This window comes from Anabrus simplex, chromosome 3, assembly GCF_040414725.1.
Source record: "Anabrus simplex isolate iqAnaSimp1 chromosome 3, ASM4041472v1, whole genome shotgun sequence".
Classification (NCBI taxonomy): domain Eukaryota; kingdom Metazoa; phylum Arthropoda; class Insecta; order Orthoptera; family Tettigoniidae; genus Anabrus; species Anabrus simplex.
In genome coordinates this window covers 198,839,971-198,855,297 of record NC_090267.1, presented here as the reverse complement: position 1 = coordinate 198,855,297, position 15,327 = coordinate 198,839,971, and the positions used below count along the sequence as shown (strand labels likewise).

Sequence of the window (15,327 nt, the reverse complement as noted above, 5' to 3'; positions counted from 1 at the left end):
AATAATGCACGCCTTTAGTTTCTAGGTAGGTGTACATCCTATCTACAATTATTCACAAATTATTCAGGCTTATTCAGTTAAGATGCCCACCTCAAGTAAATTGTGAACAGTTTAGGATACTGATTTTCTTATTTTTTAACTTTCGTTAATGGCATTAAGGGGCTCATACTGTAGTTCAATATGCAGTATTTTCCTAGGCTTATGACAAAATTTATCGGCACACTTTTGCGTATGAGAACTGCTGATGATATACTATCAAGATTACACTCGTAGTTATCCGGGCGTCGCACAGATTGCAGTACAGGAGAGTCGGTCTCAAGATTCTCGCGAGGGTCTCGAGATCTGTAACGTCAGTTCGAGAGTCTCGAGCGAGAGCGCTGCCCATCACTATGTTTAACCAAGACCGACTAAAATATATTAGACCTTAATGCTACTATCGATTGGGAGTAAAATGGCGCCTCCGTGGGTGAACGTTTGAGACATGTGGTTGGTCCATATCTGTGTTTATATTGTGTTAAGAAGTGTTATTTTGATCGATTCATCGAAGTATGAGGTATGTATTTGGTGAAATAGTAATATATAACGGTGTATTAGTATGGTGTTTTGTTAGGAGTGTATATGATGGTATTTCTATTGTATGATCATATTTATATTGCCGTGCTGTAAAATTTCACGAAATGGCTCGTTCCTGCTGCGTTCGTAGTTGTAGATCGAATTATACCGCTGCGGATACTTCAACTATTAAATTCCCTAAAGACAGATCTTTACGGGAGAAATCGATTAGGAATATTCATCAGGAGTATTTGGAAGTCAAAGACCAAACTGTTGGATGTGTAAATAGAAATAGTGTGAGTGTATTCATATGGGTCGGTGGTCACATAGGATCTGTGGTTAAATGCTGTAATGTGAGAATGTGTTTGTTTTGATCGTGGTGTGAACCGAATTTAAATCGAAAGTTTTCTAAAGAATAAAACACTAAGAGAGAAGTGGATTAGGAATATACATTGTGAATATTCCGACAAAAACAGTAGTGTGCATATATCATCTGAGAATAAGTCTTAGGTTAGGAAAGTTTTTTTGTAATTCTAAACGGTGAACCTATTGGTATTCCTCGAAAAACAATTTATTTAGTTATATGTATTGATATGGTGATGTTCTGTCAGTGTCTATGTGCTTCAAAGTGTCGCGTGATTTAGATGCAATTGTATTTTGTAAGAATCTATATTTGCTTGCGGAAATGTTTGGCTGGATCTTCGAGTATAACAAGTCTTATAGTGTGACAGATGGAGCAATCCGTACACTGGTACACACAAGACAGTGACTTGCAGCGATTAGCTGCGTTTGTAACGCAGGAGTTTAATCGTAACAATACCTTCCGAATCATGCTGTGGATATCTCTTATCAAGCAGTCTACACGAAACTGAAGCTCGTCCATGTAGGTTAAAGACATCAATGTTTGGAGTCAATGGAGTTTTTATACTCATGTTCTTCAACGGGGAAAATTCTATTATAACTTCAGTGCCTGGACATTTCATTACTAAGTTTACCATAATTGTTACAAGTGCTGCTATACCATATGTCGACATATGTTTTAAGAGTTTCCAGCAAGGAAGGCTTAACATCACTAGGGCCGTTCATTATGCTGGCTGTCGTACCCAACACGAATTCATCTAGATTGTTGTTACAAAGAGATTTAATGAGACACTGCGCAGCATTTGCGCAAGTCAAGTGCAACTGCTTGTCTGCTAATTTTTTCTTCAGAATTTATATTTTAATAGATGTATTGATTTCATCGTACAAGTTGCAAGTTATTATTTTAGAATTCTGTTGACCCCTGTTTTTTAGGTTTATAATATAAATACTGTATTCCATCGCTTCTGGAAGGTGTAAACCCGGTATTAAAATTGATATTGAACCTGTCACGATAAAAATGTGTGAAAACAATGAAATTCCTGGGTTATTTTCTTTCAGCAATTGCACATAGAGTACATAGGGATTATTCAGATTGAGCACTATAGGGGGGTGTTTTATGAATGGACTCTTTGCCCGACTGTAGTGGCTTGAAAGAACAGGCAAAAACTTAATATGAAGATCTATATTCGTTCCCCGTTCATCGTCAATTTTGTTTACGGGCTCGTGTTTTCCCCGGAAATGCTTTTTCTACTGTGACTATTGATTTTGTTTTGCCTAGCACAGGATTGCTACCGTGAATGTTATAGAATGCAATGCGGCACACGACAACACTTTCTATATTAATGTGTAACTTGTAGCGAATATGGCGTTACGTTTGGTTTGACCTTCCTGTAACGAAAGTTCGTTTCACGTCCGTTTTTTCCACACATTTAGATAAGTACCGTATGTTTTTTGGAGATTGTAATCTCCCGAAGACCAGAAGTTGTTGGAAATGCATTCAATATTGTTACGACCCACCGTTTCCAAGCCACCACAGCTGCAAAAGTTAGATCGGCTTCGTTTCGTGTTTCGAGAGGTGTACTCTTTCCCTTCATTTATATTCTTCTTCTAAACCTTTCTAATCCACTTGTTCGGTTTTGAAGTCCTCTTCTTAGGGTACCCTCCACAAATTTACTGTCCATAACTAAACACAAACAAATTCTTGTATCTGATACGTGAAAGTGCACACAAAACTACGGAGCAGCGGGAACCGTAGTGGCGATTGGGAATTAGAAGGGGTGGGGGGTGGGGCCACAGAAATTGAGGACAACAAAAAATACCCGATTTGTGGGATATAGCGGGGGGAGTGGGGGCTAGGGAGAGTATACATCAATACTGAAAGAAATAGCTAAAAAATGGTAAGTTTTTGATGCTCTCTGAGCGAATTTCGACAGAGAGATAGCCTAAAGTTTGACAGTCTACCAACTTTACTGAGGTAATAATGCTTTTTTTAGTTCTTGATTCAATTACTATGCAATAAAACTTTCACCTAATGTACAATAATTACACATGTACAAAAGCTAAATAGAAGTATGGCGTGATTATGCAATTAAAAAATCATTTAGTATATGACTCACACTAACAAACTAACAGACAGTACAGGGAATGCCAGACTGACGAATTGCGCACGGCAAGCGGGTGAATCATACGTCAGTGTCGATGACCTTGACAAAAATATACCCCTACTACCCTTCCTCACAGCACATGCTACACGCTGCTGCGAAAGTCTCCATTAGTGGCTGTGGCGCTGTGCGAATCGGTTAGTCACGACGAACGACATTTTGTGTATATTTCCGCTAAGAATGTTGCTAATAATTAAAGAAATTAAAGTAAATAATTAGCTGATAAGACAACAGGGCTTGTAATAGTTCATGTAATTTCTACTTTCGGGCGGCTAAAATGGGATTAAATGTTATGTTTACTCCACAAAATTTGTGTGTGTGTGTGTGGGGGGGGGGGGGTTATGCAGTCATCGCTACTGATCGGGAACACCTCCTGGGTTGTGAAGTTCACTCTAGTGGCAAGTATTGCCTCGCTACAGGAACACAATATGTTGGAGGATGTGGCGTTCGCCTTTCTGGTGCGCTGTCCTGTCGCTCCAACCTGAACCCCTCATTGTTGCAAGGTTCGTTTTCTATAGCAAGGAAGATCGAAATAAAAAATGGAACTGTGCAGTGGCTTCCCTAACATTCCTGGTGGAAATAAAAATGGTAACAACCCATGTTGAATTCGTCCTTGAGGCTCGCAGTGCCTCGTATCAAACTAACTGTCGGAAAATAAGTGTAGCCGGCAAGTTAAGGGAAGGTAACCTTAATTAGATACAGCCCCAACATTTTCCTGGCGTGAAAAGAGAAACTACGACTGCCGACGGTGGTATTCGAACTTGACCATCTCCCAAATGCAAGCTCGGTAGTTAAAAATTGGATGGATTAATTTGATCCAAAGCCATAATGTGGTACACTGTTGTGAAAATAATACAGCACAGGATTTTCTGTTAATATGAAAATACTTGGCACTCACTCAGTAAGGTATTTGAAAATGACAAGATATAACATTCAGCAAGAGAAGCTCCAAAAATTACGTAAGTAGCTTACCGTGAGTGGACTGGGGCTAACAACGGTGACCTGATGTCCTCTTGCAACAAGTGTTTTCATGATGACCTGCAGGGGCATCTGGTGGCTTACAGATGGTGTGGGGAAAATGCCGAGAATGCGAGCACCATCAGCATGCCAGCAGAGGAGGATGATCAGCAAGTGAAGGAGGAACATTTCGGATTCTTCACTGTTTCTTATATGGCGAGAGTGCCTCTGAAAAAGAGAAGAGTTACTTTCATGGGAGTCCTTAAGCAGTTAGGGGATGAATAACAAGCAACAGCCACGGAAAGTGAACTTTTACGGCACGATTGAGATATTTACGTCCGAGAGTGGAACTGCGAAACGATGAACGTAAACTTCTCACTTTAATGGCTGTTGCGTACTCTATTTTATTTCATACTAACTTATGGTGAATTTACTTATTTTAAATATACATTTAATTAATTTAATCAGTAGCGGCTGCCGCGGGGAACTGGCAGAGGGGGACAACTTTTTTACAAATTTATATTCTTACTAGCCTAAATACACACAAATAAACACACTCACGCTCCGTTTTTTCCGCTAACCTGATCGTTGTATGTATGTTGGATATTCAGCCCAAAGGCCGGTTTGATCCTCTGCAACTCCACCAACAGCTGTCATAGAGAGCCTAGGTGTCACTGAAGAGGCATACTAGGGAAATGACCGAGCTGCAGTCGCTTAAGTGCAGCCAGTATCCAGAAATCGGGAGATAGTTGGTTCGAGCCCCACTGTCGGCAGCCCTGAAGATGGTTTTCCGTGGTTTCCATTTTCACACCAGGCAAATGCCGGGGCTGTACCTTAATTAAGGCCACGGCCGCTTCTTTCCAATTCCTAGGCCTTTCCTATCCCATCGTCGCCGTAAGAAATATCTGTATCGGTACGACGTAAAGCAAAACAGCTAGCGAAATGAGGAGTGAGGTAGTGTCCCGTTGCTTTCCTCACTGAGTCAGAAGTTGCTATTACACATCAGTCTGCCATGCCAACTGAAATGCATGCACCAACCGACCCTATGGGCGATATTTTCACACCATTCATAACAGGGACTGGCTGCATAAGGAACGCTCATACCACGGTCACTTTCACATTGTTAAAGCCAAGGATGAGACTGAGACAGGTCAATGAAAGTAACAAATTTATTCTAGCCCATACCAGAAGACATAGTGCAGTGTAAACACTACATCTCGCCAGCAAAGGCATCGTTATGTTTGTTAATCTATTGGCGATAAGCGGAATCCGATTGAGTCAGCACTCACTAGATTCAATGCATGAATTGATATGATGGGAGGAAATTTTTTCTTTCATGTTTTTGAGACCTGTTACTCCAGATTTCGTCCTAGTCAAGTCCGAATAATATGAACGGAAAACAGAAACACATATTACTTGAGTCACATCCTCGCAAGTACTTATATTCTGCATACACCGCTTGCTAGGATCAGTAGCGCAGCCAGGATCGGCTGATGAGGGGAGGGGGTGTAGTTACAAAATGATGGTAGAACGTAGTGAAGGCGCACGTATGTCTTGTCATTATAAGGACACTGATACAAGTGAATTACAGATCTGTTAGTTCTACAATTATGTCTCTGAATGTTTACTTTTTTTATTGCTCACTCCAGTTTCTGCTTTTATTTTCTTTTTGCAAAAATTCCATTGCGGGGGAGGGGGGTTATCCTTGTCTTTTCATTTAGGGACAGTTGCGAAAAGTTGTATGTTTAGAATATTACTCACAGAATTCAGTGTTTTAGAATAACTACCAATTTTGCGTACGTCGCCTACAGGTTAATAATATCTAGGAGTACTGTACATTTGTGATATTCCTTATATGCCTCTTCGTTGGAATACCATATACAGGATGTTAGGTGTATACGTGCAGATATTTATTGTAGCAATAGAGAACGATGTGACGAACCACTATATATCAAACTTTTAGTAATCCTCGGAAGTTATTTTCGAGAGCAAAGGGGTACGATGTTTTTAGAATAGGTAGTATGCCTTGTTCTGGTGAATGAATAGCTTTCCTTTGATAACAGGCAAGTCACGCGCCATCCCTGCCAAACTGGTTTCTGTTCTGTTTATGTTTAAGAGCAAATGTGCTACTGTGACAGCTGAGCGCTCCCTATTCCATGCCACGAGATGTTACGTAATATACTTGCCAAACTGGTTTTATGTTTACGAGCAACTGACCTACGGTAACAGCTGAAGGCTACCAGTCTACAACATGTTACGTTACATTATCGCCAGACTGGTTTGTTGTTGTTAGTATTTAGTTTCCGTCTTAGGGGTTTCAGACAACACTAGTTATCGGTTTCGGACCCTGGAGATGTATTGAATTCTCAGCGTTAATACTGGTTCATTTGCTGTTACGTCCTTTAGGGGATAGGGATATCTGTGGTCGTCAGCCCTGTGGTCTAGTGAGTATGGAAATGACCTGAAAACCTGTGCCGGTGCGCGACCTGTACGAGCGTGTGATATAATTATTGGTTGGGATACGCACGCCGGGACGTGAAATGCGGTACGATCCCCGTTGTGCATTGCGTAAAGGTAGAAGAAGGAAGACAGTTCCTTGCGCCAACGAACAAATGCATGGCATAGGATATCCATATGAGTAGAATCAGAATTGAATTATCGAAGCACATCGAACGTTTTGTTTCAAACGAAAAATGGACATATTATACAACTAGGTAAATTAAACGTACCTACATTTCGTGCTTCCTGCCTGGTTGAGTGGCTAAAACGGTTGAGGTGCCAGCCTTTTGACTCCAACTTCGCATGTTCGAACCTGGCCCCGTGCAGTGGTATTTGAAGGTGCTCAAATACGTCAGCCTCGTGTCGGTATATTTACTGGTACACCGAGCTCGATAGCTGCAGTCGCTTAAGTGCTACCAGTATCCAGTATTCGGGAGATAGTGGGTTCGTACCCCACTGTCGGTAGCCCTGAAGATGGTTTTCCGTGGTTTCCCATTTTCACACGAGGCAAATGCTGGGGCTGTACCTTAATTAAGGCCATGGTTGCTTCCTTCCCACTCATAACCCTTACCTGCCCCGTCATCGCTATAATACCTATCTGTGTCGGTGCGACGTAAAGCAACTTGTCATTCGAGCCAAGACACCACTGTGGTTCAGAATATCCTCTGGTGCTTAAACATACGTTCACGGAGGTCATCCGAAGTGGTTACCTCAGTTCGGTATACTTTGTTTCTCATGTCCCCCCAGGCATAACAATCCACTGGAATAAAGGCTGGCCAATTGATAGTTCCACATCGTCCTGTCTACCGTTGAGGAAATGTCTGCACCATCGTGTAAAATCCACGTGGTTCGGCGTAGTCGAAGCGACACGTCCTCTGAAAGCTCCAGTAACGTACTGTATCTACTGTACAGGAGCAAGATAACATTAATAAAAAGATGTAACCGACCTCCAACTACACCCATCCTGATATTAATTAGAACCGGTGCTGGAAACTGCCTTGTCCTATTGAATGGGGATATTCCACAGCTCACGAGTGGGATATAGTGGGTTCCAACCCCTCTGTCGGCAGCCCTAAAGGTGGTTTACCGTGGTTTTCCATGTTCACACCAGGCAAATGCTGGGGCTGTAACGTCATGAATGCCACGATCGCTTCCTTTCCCGTCCCATCGTCACCATAAGGAAAGCTACACCGATCAAATTTATGCAAGTAAGGTGATTGGTACCGGTCTGAGTGTCTGAGACCGTTGAGGTCCTTATCTTCCGACCTCCAACTTGGCAGGTTCAATCTTGGCTCAGTCTGATGATATTTGATGGGGCACACATACGTCAGTCTCGTGTCGTAGAAATACTGGCACGTAAATGAACTCCTGCGATATGAAATTTCGTCACCTCAGCGTCTCAGAAAACGGTATAAATAGTATGTGGGACGTAAAGCAAAATAACGCTAATAAAAAGACGATTGGTCAAAGAGACAGACTTCCCACTGCATCCATCCAGATATTAATTGAGAGCCGGTGCTAGAGGTTGCCTTGGTATACTAAATATTAAACACTCCTTCTATAAAAATTGCCTCATGTGTCACTAATACACTTGACAGAAATTCTGGATTGAGAGCTTGATCAATTAACCAGCGGCAGAAATCCACTCTTAAATCATCACCGAGCTTGATAGTAGCAGTCGCTAAAGTTCGAACAGTATCCAATATTCGGGATGTACTGGCTTCGAATCCCTCTGTCGGCAGCTTTAAAGATGATTTTCCGTGGATTTTCATGTTCACACCAGGAAAATGCTAGGGCTGTACCTTAATTAAGACCACGGTTGCTTCCTTCCCGATCCTAGTCCTTAGTTATATCTGTCGCCATAAAACCTAGATAGGTCTTATAGGACGATGGGATAGCAAAGGCCTAGGAGTTGGAAGGAGGCGGCCGTGGCCTTAATTAACGTACAGCCCTAGCATTTGCCTGGTGTGAAAATGGGAAACCACGGAAAACCATCTTCTGGGCTGCCGAGAGTGGGATTCGAACCCATTATCTCCGGGATGCAAGATCTCAGCCATGCGTCTCTAACCGCACGGCCAACTCGCCCGGTAATAATAATAATAATAATAATAATAATAATAATAATAATAATAATAATATTTTTTGCTGCCGGGCAGAGTGGCTCAGACGGTTGAGGCGCTGGCCTTCTGACCCCAACTTGGCAGGCTCGATCTTGGCTCAGTCCGATGGTATTCGAAGATGCTCAAATAAGTCAGCCTCGTGTCGGTAGATTTACTGGCGCGTAAAAAGAACTCCTGCGAGACTAAATTACAGCACCTCAGCGCCTCCAGAAACAGTAAGAGTAGTTAGTGGGACGTAAAGCAAATAACATTACCGGTATTATTATTAACAAGTCATTAGGAGCTGAAAGGCAGGGAAGAAAATAGTAAAATCTGCGTGGTGTAGGAGGAAACAAGATGAAATGTACTTCACCCGTGCCTACATCGCTCGCAGTAGTTTACTACAGGATAGTATGCGTAAGACCAGAACCAGGTCTCTTTGCGATGAGTCAGGTGTCAGTCAGCACTAGAGGACAAAGTGTGACAAACAGGTTTTGTGTATAAACATCAAACATGCACATCGACAGACACACACACGCAATGTACCCAAACCAGTACAGTGTAGAATGAAGAACTGCCATGCTGTGTTCAAGGTCAATATCTAGCGTTTTAACAAGCACGTCTTCCGTGTGTTGTGTTCAGCTTGCGCCACGTACAAGGCAATCGCGAACTGAAACTCTAGATTTATAATTTTTGTTACCGGTACTTCAATTTTTCTGCTCGGATTTATGAGAATATCGAACTATCGAGACTCAAAATACTACATCGATTGAGAACTGAACTCCCAACTCAATACGCTGCAGAAATGGTGTAACATCTGACATACCAATGTGAAACACGTAGCAATTGTTCAAGTGACCTCCCTGGACTACTCTGCAGGCTTCACTTCTCCGTACCCGGCGAGTTGGCCATACGGTTAGGAGCGCACAGCTGTGAGCTCGCATCCGGGAGATTGGGGCTTCGAACCCCAATGTCGGCAGCCCTGAAGATGGTTTTCCGTGGTTTCCCAAGTTCACACCAGGCATTGCGGGGGTTGAACCTTAATTAAGGCCACGACCACTTTCTTACCATTCCTAGGCCTTTCTTGTCCGATTGTCGCCATAAGACCTCTCTGTGTTGGTGCGACGTAAAGCAACTAACAAAAGAAAATCACTTCTCCGAATCCAGTCTTCCGTAATATCCATTGGAGATCTGGCGGGCCAATTGATGGGTCCATGTCGTCCTATTCGCCATAGACCAAAGGACTGATCCAAATGATCACGCAGTAAGCGGCTTATATCAGGTGGTGGACCATCGTGTAAAAACCACATGTTTCGACGTAGTCGAAACGGAGCGTCCTCTGAAAGCTCTAATAACGTACCTATGAGGAACTCCAGGTAAGATACCCCTATGAACTGTGCACGTAAGATGATGATAATAATGTCATTGGCTTTACGTCCCACTAACTACTTTTCACGGTTTTCGGAGACGCGGATTTGCAGGAATTTAGTACCATAGGAGTTCTTCACGTACCAGTAAATCTACTGACACAAGGCTGACGTATTTGAGCACCTTGTCAAGACTGGACTCAGAAGGTCAGTGCCTCAACCGTCTGAGCCACTCAGCCCGGCAAGATGATTGGTGCAGCACTGCGTAAAGTGCTGGCCTTCTGAACCCAACTTGGGAGGCTTGGTCTTGGCTCAGTCCGGTGGTATTTGAAGGTGCTCAAATACGTCAGTCTCGTGTCTGTAGATTTATTTGCATTAAAAAATACTGCGATAAAAAATTCTGGCATTTCAGCGTCTCCGACAACCGTGCAAATTAGTTAGTGGAACGTAAAGATATTATTATTATTATTATTATTATTAGTAGTAGTAGTAGTAGTAGTAGTAGCAGTAGTAGTAGTAGTAATATTATTTTTACGGAAGTTCTAATTAAACGGGTCCATTACAGTCATCATTTTACCTATCGGTACTTACTGTTCAGTAATAAGCCTTCCGTCCGCCTCTGTGGTGCAGTGGTTAGTGTGATTAGCTGCCACCCCCGAAGCTCGGGTTCGATTTCCAGCTCTGACAAGAAATTTGAAAAGTGGTACGAGGGCTGGAACGGGGTCCACTTAGCCTCGGGAGGTCAAATGAGTAGAGGTGGTCCGATTCCCAACTCAGCCATCCTGAAAGTTGTTTCCCGTAGTTCCCCCTTCTCCAGGCAAATGCCGGGATGGTACCTAACTTAAGGCCACGGCCGCTTCCTTCCCTCTTCCTTGTCTATCCTTTCCAATCTTCCCATACCCCCGCAAGGCCCCTGTTCAGCATAGCAGGTGAGGCCGCCTGGGTGAGGTACTGGTCATTCTCCCCAGTTGTATCCCCGATCCAATGTCTCACGCTCCAGGACACTACCCTTGAGGCGGTAGAGGTGGGATCCCTTGCTGAGTCCCATGAAAAACCAACCCTGGAGGGTAAACAGATTAGGAAAAAGAAGAATAAGCCTTCTATTAGAAATGCCCGGCGGCAATTCCACAGTAGGTCTTTTTCCTTCGAGCAATGTTCACGATGGATGCAACTACGGTTTTTGAAATTTGTCTCATTAATAACAATTTCACTGAATACTTATAGCCTTTTCTTTCAGTGTCCACCGTCCTTTCAATGACCTAAAAAGTTTATGAATAAGCATAGACAACCCGCATTGTCTATTGTCAGAAATTCATCGTAGACTGTCGCAATAACAGCACAGAAATGTTGCGCCCATATTTCATTTACTTATTAACCATTTCCTTTCATTTTGTCAGTTTGGATCACTGAGTAATGCCATTGACGTCTTAAAAATCGTACACAAATACACAACACTTGATTCGCACGTATGTGCTTGTACGGATCTTCGACGTCACTGTAAGGATTCTGTATACTTTTCACACAGAGTACCCTACACCGGTTTTCGAGTACAGCAAGTGACCTGGCACGTGAGTCATCCTCTTCTACTTGCCAAGCCTTTAGGGGAAGTGCACAACAACATGTGTTGGCCTGCGATAAGAAACAGGTTCAACAAGCCCTATACTCGGCTACTGTACTTCCGCTACGCGTGGACAGAATGACATCACCGGCGTATCCTGCTACGGCCGTTCAAAACACATTAGGTCCTGAAATATTTGGCTCAGTTATGGGCAAACTAATAGGACAAGGTAAAAAGTACATAGCATATATTATGAGATGTATTTTTCTTAGCCGACTAGCTTAATATCTGCACGTATACACCTAACACCCTGTATATTGGAACACTGCATACGACAGATTTAGTTTTAACTACACCACACTAAATATGATGTAATAGGATATTGGCTAATTTCATTAGCCAGTATAACACGTTTCTCAGACGACAAATTTGCATTTGAAACAGATCTCGGACTCGGTGCGATATGCCTTGGTGTATTTCCATCGCAGGGGCTAGTTTCGCCAATGTCTAAATCTCCCGTTTTGTGCATGTGTGAACCAAATCTACACAAGAAAGAGTCTGCAGATGAGGGCTAGGGCTCAGGTTGATCAGCCAGCATTTGTGATATCATCACCCGGTTGTACCGAGTGAACTACCGGGAGAATGCACTATAAGCGGCACGTTTAAACAAGATATTGGTATGAAAACGTACAGGTATTCCACCCATCTATTCTTTGCCCTTTTTTCACAACATAACTGTTTTCCTTAATATAGCAATATTGATTTCTGCTGGAGAAGCTGACCTGCTCATTTCATCCTTGTGATGCCTCTTGATATAATCCCACAAATTTGATACGCCTCGACCCATCGCGTATATGCGGCCACAAAATTTGCATTTTGCTGTTTTTTTATCATCGGTAATTTAAAAGAACTGCCATGCATCAGACGGGTTTGTGGCATTTGTGGGACAAATTTCTGTAAAAGTGTATGTTCTGTCTTCAGCCTTAAGGCTGGTTGAATCCTCAACAGCTCTGCCATCAGCTGCCATAGATGGCCTAGGCATCACTGAAGAGGCGTACTAGGGAAATGAGGACTGAGGTAGTTTCCCGTTGCTTTCCTCACCGAGCCAGAAGTTGCTGATACACATCAGTCTGCCAAGCCCACTGAAATGAATGCACCAACCGACCCTATGAGCAACATTTTTACACCATTCATAGCAGGGACTGGCTGCAGAAGGAATGGCATTACTAGCATCGCTCGTACCTCAGTCACTTTCATATTGCCAAAGCCAAGGATAAGCAGAGACAGATAAATGAAAGTACTGTATTTAAATTCCTTTAAATATTCTAAAAACCTGAATACCATCTAAAATGGGATTAAATATCAAACTAGTGCCACAGTTATTATCTAATATATTTTTCATTATCTACAAAACATACTGAGTGGCTGAAACGGTTGCGGTGCCAACCGTCCTACCCCCACGTGGCAGGTTCGATCCTGGCTCAGTCTGGTGGTATTTGAAGGTGCTCAAATTCGTCAGCTTCGTCTCGGTAGATTTACTTGCGTGTAAAAGAACTCCTGCTGGACTAAATTTCGGCACCTCGTTGTCTCCGAAAACCATTAAAGTAGTTAGTGAGACGTAAAGCCAAAAACATTATTATTACAACAAGCGGAGGATAGGCCTATATAGACGCAAATTTTGTGAGCACAGATTGAATGCAGATACAGTATGCTTACAAGGGGAGGCACGACGTTCGGATCACGGATTGCCTTCAAATTTTGTAAACTTTTAGTAATCCATTAGGACAACTTAATGTGCAAGTAGTAAGGCATACTACTCAGGCGTTCCCGAAAAAGTTGCAAGCGAAATTTTCGCGTCGAATATGTACCGGTGCGTTGCGATCATCAGCACGAGATCGTGGCTGTCGATTGGTTAGCGTTCAACCTCCGTAATGGCTGGATCGAATCCCACTTATAGCCTTTTTTTTCTTTTTCTTTTTTTTTTTTTGCTAGTTGCTTTACGTCGCACCGACACAGATAGGTCTTATGGCGACGATGGGTCAGGGAAGGGTTAGGATTGGGAAGGAAGCGGCCGGGGCCTTAATTAAGGTACAGCCCCAGCATTTGCCTGGTGTGAAAATGGGAAACCACGGAAAACCTTTTTCAGAGCTGCCGACAGTGGGGTTAGAACCTACTGTCTCCCGAATACTGGATACTGGCCGCACTTAAGCGACTGCAGCTATCGAGCTCGGTCCTTCTTTTTTTTTTTCAACACTGGTCATATAGATTACAATTCAAAGGTAATATAAAGAAAATATATACATGTATTTTCATGAACTTTTATTTGAAAATCCAATGTTATTTGGCTGTTTTCCAATTTCTATCATTGCGAAAAGTATTCTTTTTTCTTTATTCTTGATCAGTTTACCCTCCAGGGTTGGTTTTCCCCTCGCAATCAGCGAGATATCTCACTTCTACCGCCTCAAGGGCAGTGTCCTGGAGCGTGAGTCTTTGGATCGGGGGATACGACGGGAAAGGAGGACCAATACTTCGCCCAGGTGACCTCACCTGCTACGCTGATGAATGGCCTTGTCGAGGGATGGAAATGTTGGAAGGGATGGACAAGGGAGAGGGAAGGAAGCGGCCGTGGCCTTAAGTTAGGTAGCATCCCGGTATTTGCCTAGAGGAGAAGTGGGAAACCACGGAAAACAATTTCGACGATGGTTGAGGTAGAAATCGAAACTACTTCTACTTAGTTGACCTCCCAATGCTGAGTAGAACCGTTTCCAGCCCTCATACTACTTTAAAAATTTCGTAGCAGAGCCGGGAATCGAACCCGGGCCTCCGGCGGTACCAGCTAATCACGCTAACCACAACACAGCAGAAGCGGACCTTGAAAGAATATTATTTACAATTACCTACGTCCCCCTCTGTGGTGTAGTGTTTCGTGTGATTAGCTGCCACACCCGGAGGCCTATGTTCGATTCCCGGCTCTGCCACGAAACTTGAAAAGTGGTACGAGGGCTGAAACGGGGTCCACTTTGCCTCGGGAGGTCAACTGAGTAGAGGGGGATTCGATTCCCACCTCAGCCATCCTCGAAGTGGTTTTCCGCGGTTTCCCACTTCTCCTCCATGTAAATGCCGGGATGGTACCTAATTTAAGGTCACGGCCGCTTCCTTCCCTCTTCCTTTGTCTATCCCTTTCAATCTTCCCATCCCCCCAACAAGCTATCTGTTCAACATAGCAGGTGAGGGCACCTTGGCGAGGTACTGGTCCTCCTTCCCAATGTCTCATGCTCCAGGACACTGCCATTGAAGCGGTGGAGGTGGGTTCCCTGCTAATTCCGAGGGGAAAACCAAGCCTGGAGGGTAAACAGATTAAGAAAGAAAGAACATAAAAATAAAACAATAATGTTTGGTTGGTTTAGCGTTATTTTTCTGTGAAAAGCGAAAAAATCTCTTTCAAAACGAATAAAATATTGTGGAGCCTCTGCAATTTTGTTTAAGACGGCGTATTACAGTTTGATGTATCTAAAAGTCTTCCTACGGCTTTATGTAACCACTCAAGAAGTTTCATTGAAGTAGGTTAAGCCTTTTGTTTTTTAGAAAAGCAAACAATGCCCGTCCCGTCAGACATAGGCCTTCAGAAATTTAGTCTATTATTTTATTTATGATATTGAACATCAATGAAAGGAACTTACGCCGAAAACGTTTATGTGAAACGGCTCGAAGAGAGTAATTTTGCACGAGCACTTTCTCAGCTTAAGCTGCCTGAACCGTTAGAAATATTCACA

The 15,327-nt window shown here is 43.1% G+C and overlaps 1 protein-coding gene across 1 annotated transcript in view; it reads right to left on the bottom strand.

Moving 5' to 3' along the window:
• LOC137498948 (UDP-glucosyltransferase 2-like) overlaps positions 1 to 15,327 on the bottom strand; it is a 50,517-nt gene that overhangs the window by 17,953 nt on the left and 17,237 nt on the right. The window contains exon 2 of the mRNA XM_068226829.1: positions 4,047 to 4,259. Coding sequence (XP_068082930.1) covers positions 4,047 to 4,220 — 174 coding nt within the window. The 5' untranslated portion in view covers positions 4,221 to 4,259. The remainder of the gene's footprint in view (positions 1 to 4,046; positions 4,260 to 15,327) is intronic.